Genomic DNA, 13,178 nt, shown 5'->3' with positions numbered 1-13,178 from the left:
GTGGGTGGATTGACAAAACAGAGAGATGCAGGCGAGAGATCTCCCTCAGTCAACCCTAACGTAATCCTTTGCCATGACCGCCACTGGCTTCTGGGCGACTTGCAGCAAGATCCATCAAATCAACAGCATCCTCACAGCGCTGGTTGCGTCTCAGAGCGTCATGCTTTTTGATCCCCCCCGCGGAGATCTTGTGCTCCAATCTCTTCCTTGGGCGTCTTCCAGATCTCTTGCCCCCCCATCTTGTTCCCTGCCCATGCGTCACTCCATGACCGGATGCGCGTACTGCCCCCACTCTCACTGGCGCACTCGCTTTCATCGCCGCTGTCGTACTGACTGAAGCGGCTGATGACGGTTTGTCGTTCCTCCGTATCATGCTCGAACGTCATCGAACTATGACGCGAACAACATGCTGTATAGACATTCGACGGGTCAATGCCTCCGCCCCTGCTATACACCAGTGAGCGAAGGTCCTGGACTTCCTGTTGAGAGAGACGAAGCTGGGTTTCGAGGGATTTTCTCCGCCTACGTTCGCGGTGCAAAGCGGCGGAGAGCGCTGCGTAGTCGTCCGTCAGTGCAAAGGCCTTCGTCTGTACAGGTCGTGGACGTATTGTCAGGATGTTGGGCGAGATCAGTTGCGGCATCGATTCAGAGGGTCTTTTTGGATGCGAAGGAGAATCCTGCGAAACAACATACTGTGTCTCATTCCTCGAGCTCGACGATGCGGCAACTGCTGTCCGGTGAGAGGGAGACGCCGGCGTAGATACGGCATACTGGCTTGGACCAGGGCTCTTCGAACGCAACCCAACCGAAGATGGCTCCACCGAGGAGTCAAAACCGTGGTCGGTTACATATCGATCCTTTGGTGGATTCTCGAAGATGACGGTCTGGCGGTGGCTGCGCCCGGTAAGCTTCTGAAGAGAGCTTTCGACGCTCCGTATGTTTTTCTCAAGACGGGACAGGCGGGCTTCAAAGCCGTTACGAGTCTCCAACCCGGCCGTCACTTCTTCTGAGGTTCGTACACCAGGTTGTAGGGTCCTGGGTACAGAACCTCCCGATCCGCTGCGTGATGAAGTGTTTATTGGTTTTACTCCTTTTTGCAGGTGCGCCGTTGCATCAGTGCCTGTTCCGGGACTTTTTCCACTCCCTTCCACCACGACTTCTTCGGAGCCACAGGAGCCAATCGAGCTTCTTCCTTTGATATCCCTCCATAGCCCGACGTCGGCACTATTCCTGCGAACGCTAGCTGCATTGCCCTGCTCCTTAGCAACGTTCCACAGATAGCCAGCGTTACGCGACCTCCTTTTTGTGAACTTTGCATTTGTCGTCCTAAGAACATCTGTGACTTGTGCTGCAGATTTTGCCGAGCTGTTTCCGTCTGGAGCCGTCGCTGGAGTACCTGGCCTCTCCCGGGGTCCGTTTAACGCGTTAACATCGGTTAACGACGCAACCATGCTTGGGAGCGTCGCTCGTCGGCGGTGTGTTCTGGATGGAGCTTCGAAATTGATATTGCTGGGAGCTTGGCCAGTATCTGCAGGTGCGTTGACGTTTATAGGAAGAGGAAGGTGGGATCCCAGTGGATTCAATAATCTTGGCTCTGAAAAAGGCGGAGAGAAGCTACACTGAGAGCTTCTGGCCCGCTGGCTGGCCTGTACACTATTACGTCGGCCTGTCGTCGCGACTATACTCCGGGGTTCCTTATATATCCAATCGGGTCAGTGATGTTTCTGAAGATAAGGTTGGGCGACACACGCTTCGGGCTGAACCATACCCTGGCGGATATGACGCCACGGTCTTGGTTCTACTTTTTCTGCCAAACAGGCGTCGGATAATTGACCTCAAGGGGCTACTCTTCTCCTGCTTCGCTGAAACCAATCTGGTTGGTACTGCGGTAAACGATCCGGAAGAGTTGGGATTGTTGTGATCCGACATTGCCTGGCCTGGGATATTGTAGTGCTGATATATAGCACTTCTCTCTTCATATGCCATGAATGGACTCTTATGGCGCAGATGTGGAAGGATCGATCGGGATGTCGGCTGCACCACGCTTTAATACTCAATCACTAGCAGGTCCAGCCTGGCACAGGTCGACCAGATGGGTGAGAGACATCTGCCCAGTTCAGAGGTACAAGGGTTCGGTATATTGCTTCTTTAGTACTTCGCCTTCGCCGGTGACCACTGCGGAACGCTCTCAAAACTTCAAGCCTTTCTTTCCAAGCCGTATGAACAACGAGCCGGAATGCTTTGGCTTGCTTTCTGCTGGGTAGCCCTGAACCACGTGCTGGCCACGGCCTTGGCAAGATGTAGCTGCGCGAGTCGGATGGCTGCATATGATGAAATTTCCTGTATCTCGCACGAGACCGGAAAGCCGGTGCATCTTCTGACTTTTAGAGTTTCTGTAATGCCTCAGCGGCAGGAGGGCTGCATCAAACGAACTGCAAGGCACACTGGAAGCGGGTTTTTGGGGTGGGGGACTTCGCGAGATAACGAAACGTTCAAAGGCTTGGAAATTGGTTCGAGGCACATGCCAACATGGCTCAAGATACGAAACTAGAAGACGGTAAAGGTAGGAAGAAAATGAGATGCGGAAAATCAATAGGTACAAAGGCAAGATAACTGTCCCCACTGTGGAGACGAGAAGCTGAAACGGCCTACGCAACAAGCTCCGAATCTGATAACGGCACGAACCGCAGCACTAGTGATGCTTGAGCTATGGATTGGAGCGCAACGCCACGCCCCTGATAAATCACCAAGGAGGCTCTACGTGTAGCAAGATGGATGGCATGCGGCACCGACGCTCTGACCAGCGAGATAGTTTACGAGGGGTACAAACGTTTCAGCTTGCCGTCGCAATCCACTCACATATTTCTTACTCAATGCGGAATTTCCGGCAGCGCCGTCAAGGGAATGAATGCCGCAGCGGCATGAGGTGGCAAGGAGGTCTCCTGCATCGTCCTGGCTTCATGTGCGTATGCGAAGGCAATTGCGCGCTGTAAGTCTTTCGGCCAGATAAGCCGACCGTTTGAAGATCTGTAGGCCCCTGATACTTTGCAGGTGAGGTGGTCGGAAAAACCGAAGGAACCATATACGATGCGAGTTCCATTGATGGAGGTTAATCGGAAAGACGTTGAGGTCAAGGGGGCTACGGTTGGCTTTACAGGTTCTAGCGGCAGCTTCTGACCAATCAGCGTGGATATGGGCCTGTCGCGCGAACTACGGCTAACACGCTTCAGGAATGTCGTTTACCTCACCGCGCTACGAAAGGAGCCGGTATTTGCCAAGGAAAGGGCAACCGGCCCACAAAAGAGCGTACAGCAACACCCCATGCAGAGGCGGCTTCAAAGCAGATACAGCGCATATAAGCCGAGAACAGACACGAGAGAGGTAGTCTAGCAACCTTCGAATCCTCACACATAAAAAATTGTCGTCTTAAGCGGGCAGTAACAATGGTTGCCAGCTATTGTGCCCTTGTTCGGTAAATACCGGCTCCTTCGTACAGCAATTAGTCTTCTCGATTTATCCGTGTGCAGCGCGTCAACCGCATAGACATACTGCTCTAATTTTCCCGTTGCTCATGTCCTTGTCCCGCACTTCCGTGATTGCCCTCTTTCCATGGCCGGCCATATCAGGCCTTGGTCGACTGGCTGCGGCTCATCTGGGAGCTTCATTGTTACTCACCCTGAGCACGGAGATCGTTAAGGCACCTCCGGCCTCTACCCCTGCCTCATGCAAGATCCTGAAGATCGCTCGCATTAGGATATCTCAAGTCCGCGGTTTCCTCCAGGAATGCCGTCCACCGCTTGAGAAACGAGCTGCCACTGGTGTATACCATGAGCTATAACACCTTAAATACAACTGGAGTAACCCATGGACACTTGAAACTTACCGGCCGACGGTCTCCGAATCTCCAATCACACAGAGGTGTCTCTTTGGTCGAGTCATTGCAACTGATGCAGTGTCAGTAATTTCCCATGCAGGTACACTGCAGGTACACTGCAGGCGCGGTAACACGAACGCAGAGCGTGCTGTCTTACCATTCAGCCGGCGCTTCTCACCAAGGAATCCCACCTCATGCTCCGGATTGCTTCGGACCAGACTCACTATCACCGCCTCCTTTTCTCTGCCTTGAAACCCGTCGACACTCCCCAGCTCAATGCCCGGAAAGGCTTCCTTGAGCAATTGTGACAGAACTGCAAGCTGTGCATTATAAGGTGTCACTACCGCAATGTCCTCGGCTCGCACGCCCGCGTCCACCAGATTACGAACATGCAGCTTGACCAGCGCCGCTTCGAGCTCGTTGCTTTTGCTCTCTCCAAGGCTCATGCCTTTCCCTGCCTTCTTGCCAAATTCTTCATCTTCGGTCTTCTCGGGAAAATCTCCACCTTGAGTGTCCCAGAACACGACAGGCTCTCTGCTGTCCTCCGTATCCTTGACTTTGTAAGGTAGGTCTTTCAGTAAGCGCGCTTTGACTGCGTCTGCAGCTACCAGCTTTCCTTCGTACAGCTCTTTTGACGGAAAGGCCATGATATTCTCGTGCATCCGGTATTGGGTTGTCAGTATCCGCTTGATCGATGGCCCGTGCAAAGCCAACAACCGATCGAACAAAGTAGTCTCAAGAGTCATGTTCTCGACGACTTCATCTTCCTTCGCCTCTTTCGAGGACTTAGCCTTTGAGTTCAAGGACTTGATCGTAGGTGGCAGCTGCAAGTGATCGCCAGCCAGCACGACCTTCTTAGCGGCCAGCAGGGGAACCCAGCACTGCGCCTCCAGGGCCTGGCTAGCTTCATCAATGATCACGACATCAAACTCTTGGTTCTTGAGATGAAACCCTCCTGCACCATGCAATGTCGCCAGGACTACTTTGCTTCCTCTGACAAGGTTATCCACGCAACCGCGCTCCCTCTCGCGATACTCTTTTCTCAGTTCCTTTAGCTCACCGTAGATGGCTCGCCGCTCTCGGCCGTTCCTCGTCTTGCGGATACTTGCTTGCTTCTCGTCCATCTCTTTCCGGACGTCTTGCACCAGCGCGCCGGCATCGCTTGTCCTAGTGAGCACATCCAGTGAGTGGTTCAGTACGGATGGGAGCAGTCGTGCTGGATGGCCCAGCCGGACTATGGGCACTCTGTGCGGCGCTAGTCTTTCCACGATGTTGTCGACTGCGATGTTCGACGGACCACATACCAGTAGACGCAAGTTCTGCTTCAACATTTGCAGTACGAGCTCGATGAGTGTATGAGTTTTGCCAGTGCCGGGCGGTCCATGTATGAGCGCCATCTCTTTCGATAGGAGGGCAAACCTGATGGCGTCCTTCTGAGAGTCGTTGAGGCTGGGATCAATCCAGGCGATATTGTCAAGGCCGTGTTCAGGATCTGAGAGGTTCTGTGGTACCGGCGAAGGGAATGACAGGCCAAAGAGCACGCGTACGAACGGCGTATACTCTGCCTCCTTGAAGTTCTGCAGCCGTGTCATCGTCTGGGTCATGCTTCCAGCTGTCAGACCAGCTGCTCACACCACACCTGCACAATCGAGCATACCGTTTGTACGTAACATCATTAGCGAGCTTGATCCTATATACACCATAAACATCAGTCCTCCATCCCCATCTCGCTCGGCAGCAGACACATGAACCCACAGCCACAGCTTCCCCGCTGGCACCTCAACCTCCTCCCTGTCCAGGGCCACCGCGACTCCCGCACTTGTGACCTTCAGCACCACTCCCGCCACCCCCTTCGCCTTCACCTCAGCCTTCTCTCTCTTCTTCGCACTCCCGCCCACCTGCTCCTGCACGCCCACTATGTCCCCAACCCTGATGCCATGCTCAGGGATGTCGCCCCCACCGACAGCAGGATCGAGCTCAAGATCGATAACAGTCTTGCCCCCGAGCCCGGTCCGCTGGGACGAGATCTGAAGGTTGAGGATCGCGACGCCGGCGCGGGCGAGGGCTGTGGGCGAGGACTGGGAGGCTAGGGCTGAGGTCTCGGAGAGCTCGGCGCGGAGCTCGGCGTCCAGGAGGGAGAGCTGGGAGGCGGCGAAGGTGGGGATGTCGGTTGGTGGCATTAGTGTAGTCGGTGCGGAATTGCCGGTACGGGGGGGAAGGTGGTGTACTGGATTGTGGTTGTGGTGGGGTGGGACGTGGTTTTGGAGGTGCTGAGCACGTGACCGCGTGCTTAGCGGACGCGAAGTGATGACGTCGGTGCAGCGCCTCGCTCGGCATTGAGATGATGGTGGTGGAACGAGTATCTTGACTTTCGCAAGGTACATTCAATACCGCAATGAGTACTTCACGTATAGCCCGCGGCACCAGCAAGATTGCTAACTCAGTGTCTTCAAAAAGTGAGCCATTGCGCGCAACTCAAGGCCGAACGCTTATGCATTATGGGTTTGGCGCAGAGCACCCCGTGGCAGCTGGGAAACGCGCTGTAAAGCAAGAGCTTGGAGATGAATCCGGATCAGAACTCTCCTCTGTGCCCTCAGATTTGGATGAGAATCTCGAACCTGTAGACGGAATTGTGACTTCTCTCCACAAACGAAAGCGCGGCGCAGGTACACCGACTTCGGAGACGACTACGCAGAAAGACATTGTCACCACACAGACACCTCCAAGGAAGCGGCTAGCTCTGGGTGTAGAGCCAGACACCGTCGCAGCCAACGACAAAGCCAAGAAGTCGCGTCGTACGCCAGCGAAGAAGATCGTTGGCGCACATGGCAAAGTCAAAGTCGAGCCCCCGCCAAACTGGGAAGAGGTGTATAACCTGACGAAGGAGATGCGGTCGAAGGTGCTAGCTCCAGTCGATACGATGGGTTGCGAGAGTCTGGCGGAAGGGTATCGGTCGCCCCGAGACCAGAGGTTCCAGACGCTGATTTCGTTGATGCTTTCGAGTCAGACCAAGGACACGGTCACTGCGGCTGCGATGAGAAATTTGCAGGAGAACCTACCTGGCGTATGTGCCTGCGTTCTTTCCATGATTCAACAATGTTGTTACTGATCGGCCCTGCTCCCCAGGGACTTACCCTCGAGTCAATACTCGCAGTCTCCCCAACCCTGCTCAACGAGCTCATCAGGATGGTCGGCTTCCACAACAACAAAACAACCTTCATCAAGAAGACAGCCGAGATCTTGCGCACCTCCTTCAAAGGCGACATACCAGATACCATCGAAGGCCTCGTCTCCCTGCCTGGCGTCGGTCCAAAGATGGCATACCTAACCATGTCCGCCGCGTGGGGCCGTGACGAGGGTATCGGGGTCGATGTGCATGTTCACCGTATCACCAATCTGTGGGGCTGGCATAAAACGAAGACCCCCGAGGAGACGAGAGCGAGCCTTGAGGCTTGGTTGCCGAGAGACAAGTGGCATGAAATCAACAAGCTGTTGGTAGGGTTCGGGCAGACGATTTGTTTGCCTGTTGGAAGGAAGTGTGGTCAGTGTGTACTGAGTGAGAGAGGATTGTGTCCGGGTGCGGTAGTTGGGAAGGAGGTCAGGCGGGTGAAGAAGGTGAAGGAAGAGGTGGTGGGGGGTAAGCCTGTCAAGCAAGAGGTGGAGGTGGAGGTAGAGCGGGCAGTCAAGGCTGAGGACGTTAACGGTGATGCTGTGCCTGATATGGAAGATGTCGGGGGTCCGCCGCAAAGCAGGCGGAAGTCGAGAACGCTAGCTTCATAATTCAGGCAATTGTCCTTTCTCAAGAGGCTCCCATTCTGTCCATGATCTGATTATGATCCCTCTTTCCTCCAGTTTGTGCGTTTCACTGGTCTTAACTTCTCGAGACGACATCAAGTGAGGTTTTCAGTAAGTGTGTATTGTGAATTTCACCGAGGGGCCAGAACCTGGGACTGGACGGATCCTCTGCGTATCTTCCTTGCCTGTGTTGTTTCGTATACTTGGAGATACTCCCAAGATATGGAGACAGGTACCACAAGTGCTCAAGGAAGACCCGATTCGCCAGGTGTGGCAGTATTAAACGTCTGTGAAGGAAGCTTCAGGGGTTTGATCAAAAGCGATCTCCTCATTCAACGGACGTTCATGAAGCCGACTATTGCACAGTATCTTACAGTCAGTAGTGGACGCTTCGCCAGCATGATAGCTCTACTCAAGCGTGGCAATTTAGCGGTGGAAACTGCCACGTTCGATGACAAGCATGACTCTCGTCATTCTAGCGCATCGGCTACTTTACTGTGAAAACGCAACACAGCCTCGCCGACACAACGGGATGGGTTTACGGAGCCGGGCTGCGCTCCCATCGAGAGTGATAGCAAAAGAAGCCCCCATCTAACCCCTGACACAAATTGCTTAACAGCAGAACCACTGTCTGGCGACGGCCTAGAGCTTGTTCGAAACCCTAACTCTAGAGATCACAAAGGCAAGTTCCTTCTGTAAACCGTGTAATGTTAGGGTAGGGGACTGAGGTAGTTGGAAAGACGCGTCCACTACTTCGTAGCACACGCGCCTATCGTCTGGACGCTGAATTTGATGTGCTTCTCGGCGAAGTGGAGGAATGTTGTGGGCGAAGATAGGGCGTTGAACGTATAACACAGCATGGAAGTTCTGCCGCTCTCAAAGATGGCGACAAGGAATAGGAACGACTGGTAGTGGAGCAATATGTTAGGACTAAACCAAGCTAGGACTGCGGAGAAGCGAATATCTGCTTAACAATTGAAGAAATTGGTCTCTTGCGATTCAGTGCACAAAAATGTAGGCTGAGTGACATTGTACACAAACAGTTCTAGAATGCTCTGAAAATATTGTCTCGCAAGTCTGCTGTCTATTCCGTCTTAGGACATACAGATGTAGGCTGGGCGGCCTGGTATGCACATGATGTTACAATGTTACAAATGTCTTGTCTCGCAAGTCCGGCGCCGCGGGACCAAGTCCAGAATGTGGTACGGTGATTGTACAGATCCTTGTATGTTACACATCCCATACACAACCGAGTCCGTTTATCTATACACGCGGCTGGTCCGACGACGCTGCACTCTGGCCACCCGTTAAGAAGCTCATATCTCCTTCTCTCCTTTGACTCTGGCCCGAGCTCCTGCTCACTTCACGCTCCTCAGCCCCCTCTTCAGCCATGCCTAACTGATCTTGCTCAGCTGCAGCTGCCTCTGCTTCCTTCACCTCTTCCATCACCTCCATCCGTACACCACGGCTCACCTTCGCCTTCGGCTTCGCGTTTTTCGGATCCGCATCTGGCGCCTGATGCCTGAAGTAGCCCATAATCTCATGCGCGACAGCAGAGGGCCAGCTCTTTGCAAACTCGGCGTCTATGATGTTTGCCCATTGGATCTTCACGCCTTCGGTTTTTGGTAGATACGGTTCCTTCTTTAGCGCTTGTTTCCGCAGGGGACCGTATTTTGGTGGGGGCCAGGGGGCCTTCTTCTCGATCTTGATGCCTACGACGTCTGGGCCCGCTGTGTCTGGGATTTCGCCCTTTGCGCGCTTCTCGACTTGGTTTTTGGCGTGCAGGAGCTCGTGCTTCTGCCGTCGCAGCCGCTTCAACTCCGGCTCTTCCGCTCCCTCTGGCTTCAATCGCGGCTCCTTGCTCTCCGCCTTCTTCGCCGGCTCATCCGACACTGCCTCTTTCTCCGCCGCTAATTTCGCCTCCAACGTCTTGATCTGCTCATCCAGCTTCCCCACCTCCCCATCCTTCGCGCGCTTCGCGAGCTCCTCCAACCTCCCCCACCTCTCCTTCTGCCTCTTCGCCTCCTCCTCCGTCCTCTTCACCAGCCCCTCCTCCCGCTCTACCCCCTGCCTCTCCTGCGCAAACAGCACAGCCGCAAGATCCGCAATACTGTTCGCCTTCTGATCCATCAGCATCATCTTCCTCTCCTTCTTCCCGGGCTTCCTCTCGATGTCCCGCCACCAGTCCTCGCCATCTTCCTCCTCCTTGTCCTTGTTCCTGAGCTTCTTCCCGGGCCCGAGGAGGACGTGCTGCCGGCGCGCGGCGACGTCGTCGAGCGTCCAGGTGGTCTCGTGCAGGCGCCGGAATTCGCGCAGTTTGCGGTAGGCGGAGAGGCCCTGCAGGGGCGTGGGGAAGGAGATGGTGTACAGGGGGCGCCAGAGGTCTTTACGGATGGCGCGAGGGACGGAGTTTTTGCCCGTGTAGGTCAGTTGGGAGAGGGCGTCGTTGTTCTGTGGGCAAGTGTTAGATGGTTGATCAGGTAGGGGCGCGCGGAGGTGGAGGGGGATTGAGGGGAGTGTGGTTAGGGAGAAGTACGTTTATGGACCGCGTTAGCGAGTAGACGACTTGATTTGTGCGGAAGTTGTTGTAGACGTAGATGTGTTGGCCTTGGGCGGCTTTTTTGGCGGCTCTTTGGGCGGTCTCCATGATGGCGGTTGCGCCCCGGGGGACACGGCGCTGGACGACTGCACTACGGCTTCGCCCGGAGGGTTGGAGACGAACGGATGCCGTGAGGCCTATGGTGTTGGCAGCGCCGTCTGTTTGTATGGGACTGGAAGCTCGAGATGGAGCTCTGGATGTTCTCCGTGAAGGTTTCGGGATGTTGCGCGGAAGACGGGAGATGCCGTGGCATCCATCAGCGTCACGGCAGCAAGCAAGCAAGCTTCGAGCCGAAAACAATGTGCAGAAGCCATTGCCAGAAGCCGTTACAGGATGTGTGCTCGCATGGGCGATAGTACTGGCGACTTCAACGCATCCAGCTGGCGCACTCTATCCTCGTCGAGCAATCCAGGCTGACATCGGCTCCCTACTCTCCTCTCCGCAGGCAGCTTAGCATGGCTAAAGATGAGCACACGAGCATGGCCGAAACAGCCGCATACGCAGTGCCCCAGCGAGAACGGCCGTGGCTGCTACCATACGTAACACCAACCTCTGCCCAATTCGACTTCGACAAGCACTAACGTCTCCAGTAGAACCGCAAGCTCCGGCACCTCCAAGCCATCACAATCCGCAACCTCACGCTGCAGCCGCCCCCCAGCCGCCCCCGCGGCAAGACCATCGACGACGAGGCCCTCCCCTTTACCCTCAAGTCGCCCGCCAAAGCCCTTGCCCAGCGCGAGACCCGGAAGCTCGAGCACTCACGCTCCTCCTCCGACCTCCGGCCCATCAACGAGTCGGCTATCCACGATGACGGGGAGGCTGTGGAGAAGAACAAGACCAAGCAGCTGGGGACGCCGCTCAGGCCGTCGTTCGCTAAGATGCGCAGGAGGAGCACGATGGATTGGTCGGGGCTGTCGCCGCTGCAGAAGCAGAAGAAGTTGGAAGAGGTGACGGCGGCGAGGATGGCGGATGTGTTTTACTCCCTCCATGTTGAGGGCGTTGAGGGTGCGCATGGAGGACATCATCAGACCTATGGTGTAGCTGACGGCGTGCGTAGACCCCGTATACGTCAGTGAGGTAGCTGAGAAGGCCATGGTATGTTCGTGCTGTAGTTCTTGATGCTCGCAGAGGCTGACCATACCAGAACCCCAATTTCCGCTTCTTCGACCTGAGTTCCTGCGGACCGGCTGTGACGAGGCTAGAAGACCTGACAGTCCGGGTCTGGGCCAAAACCGAGGCAGTGCAGGACTACCAGTTTCTCGTCGAGCTTACCATCAACTTCCGCTCGCTGCAGTTCATCGGCAAGGCCGTAAGGCCCTCTACCCGTCCCCACATCTCCCCTATCTAACAAACCCCAGCTAGAAAACTTCCACCACCCTCTCCCTCACAACAGCATCCTCTTCCACCTAACCGACGGCGTCTACACCACCTTCACCGACCTCCCCACCGAAGCCCCCCTAACCGCCTCCCTCCCTGCCCCCGCCCCCGTTCCCACAAAACCCTCCCTCGCCAAACCCCTTCCAACCTCCTCCTACGACGCTTTGATGCGCCTCTCCACCCTCGACGACTGCATCCAAGACGCCCTCACCACGCGCGAGAAGCTCGCCGCAGAAATCTCCGCCCTCCTCCAGTCCAACGAACCAGCCCTCACCCTCGCGCGCCGCATCCCCGAACTCCACGACCGCATCCAGACCGTCTCGTCCGCCGTCAACACCCAGCGCCGCCGCCTCGACGCCACCCAAAAACGCTGCGCCGACCTCCGCGCCAGCATCGCCTCCCGCCGCCAACTCATGCGCGAAGGCCACGCCGCACAAGCCGCCGCCGAGTCCGCCATCACCACCGCGCAGCCCGAGCTCGACGACGCGAAAAAGGCGCTCCAGGCGACAGGGGAAGCGATCACAGCGCAGCGCCGCCGCGTGTGCGAGGACCTGGGCTCCATCTACCCGATCGAGCCGATCGCGGGGCGGGCGCTCGCGTTCACGATCCGCGGGCTGCGGCTGCCGAACTCGGAGTTTGAGGATATGGGGGATGAAGACGAGGTCGCTGCGGCGCTGGGGTGGGTGGCGCAGGTTGTGCTGCAGCTCTCCGCCTACCTGGGCGTTGGGGTGCCGTATCCCGTGCGGCCGCACGGCTCGACGAGCGTGGTGGAAGACCCGGTCAGCCTTGCCACAACCGCGACCACCGCCTCCGCTGTGACGGCAACGGCGGCAGGAGGGGCGGCGGCCACGTCGGCAGCAAGGATCTACCCCCTCTTCCCCCGCCACGCCCTCCGCTACCGCTTCGAGTACGCCGTCTTCCTGCTGAACAAGGATATCGAGATCCTGGCCAACTGGATGGGGATCCGGCTTATTGATATTCGCCAGACGCTGCCGAATCTCAAGTACCTCCTGTATGTCGCTACGGCGGGGACGGGGGAGGTGGTGGGGCGGAAGGCGGGGGGTGTGAGGGGGCTGTTGAGGGTGGATTTGAAGAAGGGGGGGAAGGAGGAGGTCGAGGCAGGGGAGCAGGCGGCGAGGAAGCTGAGGGAGGTGGCGAGTGCGAATGGGAAGGTGGAGGTGGGGAAGGGGGATGGGAACGGGGCGGTGGGTGGGTATGGGAAGGTGCAGAGGGCGGTGCAGGAGAGTAAGCTTAGGGAGGTGAGCTGATACGGGCGGACTCGGTGTGCGCGGGATTGAAGAGGTACATTGCGGTGGGGCTCAGCGCCGTTGGTATTACGGCACGCGGAGTGCACCAGTGCCTTGAGACGTCGGGATAGATGATGGTGGCTGGAGAGGCGTCTGTAGTACGGTTACGCGAGGAAGAGGGATACGCTCGTCTCCATGCTGCTCCGGGATCTAGGAAGATACAAAACGAGGTCTACTACAAAGGTGCGTTGCAGGTGGGTAAGATGGATGGATCTGTACATTCACA

At 56.3% G+C, this 13,178-nt stretch overlaps 4 protein-coding genes across 4 annotated transcripts; 2 read left to right on the top strand and 2 right to left on the bottom strand.

Moving 5' to 3' along the window:
• Positions 1 to 3,721: 3,721 nt before the first annotated feature.
• On the bottom strand, positions 3,722 to 6,054 carry W97_08317 (uncharacterized protein; the record flags this gene model as incomplete). Its single annotated transcript, XM_007786258.1, has 5 exons — positions 3,722 to 3,815; positions 3,884 to 3,944; positions 4,032 to 5,479; positions 5,532 to 5,564; positions 5,630 to 6,054. 5 exons carry the CDS (start codon positions 6,052 to 6,054, stop codon positions 3,722 to 3,724), a joined length of 2,061 nt encoding a protein of 686 aa, XP_007784448.1.
• Positions 6,055 to 6,269: 215 nt separating this feature from the next.
• W97_08316 (uncharacterized protein) lies at positions 6,270 to 7,654 on the top strand (the record flags this gene model as incomplete). Its single annotated transcript, XM_007786257.1, has 2 exons — positions 6,270 to 6,950; positions 7,001 to 7,654. The coding sequence occupies 2 exons, from the start codon at positions 6,270 to 6,272 to the stop codon at positions 7,652 to 7,654; spliced, it is 1,335 nt and encodes a 444-aa protein (XP_007784447.1).
• Positions 7,655 to 8,418: 764 nt separating this feature from the next.
• Positions 8,419 to 10,316, bottom strand: W97_08315 (uncharacterized protein; the record flags this gene model as incomplete). The annotated part of the gene is made up of 3 exons (XM_007786256.1): positions 8,419 to 8,574; positions 9,032 to 10,120; positions 10,206 to 10,316. The coding sequence occupies 3 exons, from the start codon at positions 10,314 to 10,316 to the stop codon at positions 8,419 to 8,421; spliced, it is 1,356 nt and encodes a 451-aa protein (XP_007784446.1).
• A 407-nt stretch (positions 10,317 to 10,723) lies between these two features.
• On the top strand, positions 10,724 to 12,913 carry W97_08314 (uncharacterized protein; the record flags this gene model as incomplete). The annotated part of the gene is made up of 5 exons (XM_007786255.1): positions 10,724 to 10,807; positions 10,862 to 11,273; positions 11,326 to 11,363; positions 11,413 to 11,577; positions 11,627 to 12,913. 5 exons carry the CDS (start codon positions 10,724 to 10,726, stop codon positions 12,911 to 12,913), a joined length of 1,986 nt encoding a protein of 661 aa, XP_007784445.1.
• Positions 12,914 to 13,178: the final 265 nt, after the last annotated feature.

Source organism: Coniosporium apollinis (assembly GCF_000281105.1).
Source record: "Coniosporium apollinis CBS 100218 chromosome Unknown supercont1.54, whole genome shotgun sequence".
NCBI lineage: Eukaryota > Fungi > Ascomycota > Dothideomycetes > Coniosporium > Coniosporium apollinis.
The sequence above is the reverse complement of the archived record's forward strand: the minus strand, read 5'-3'. Positions and strand labels throughout refer to the sequence as shown.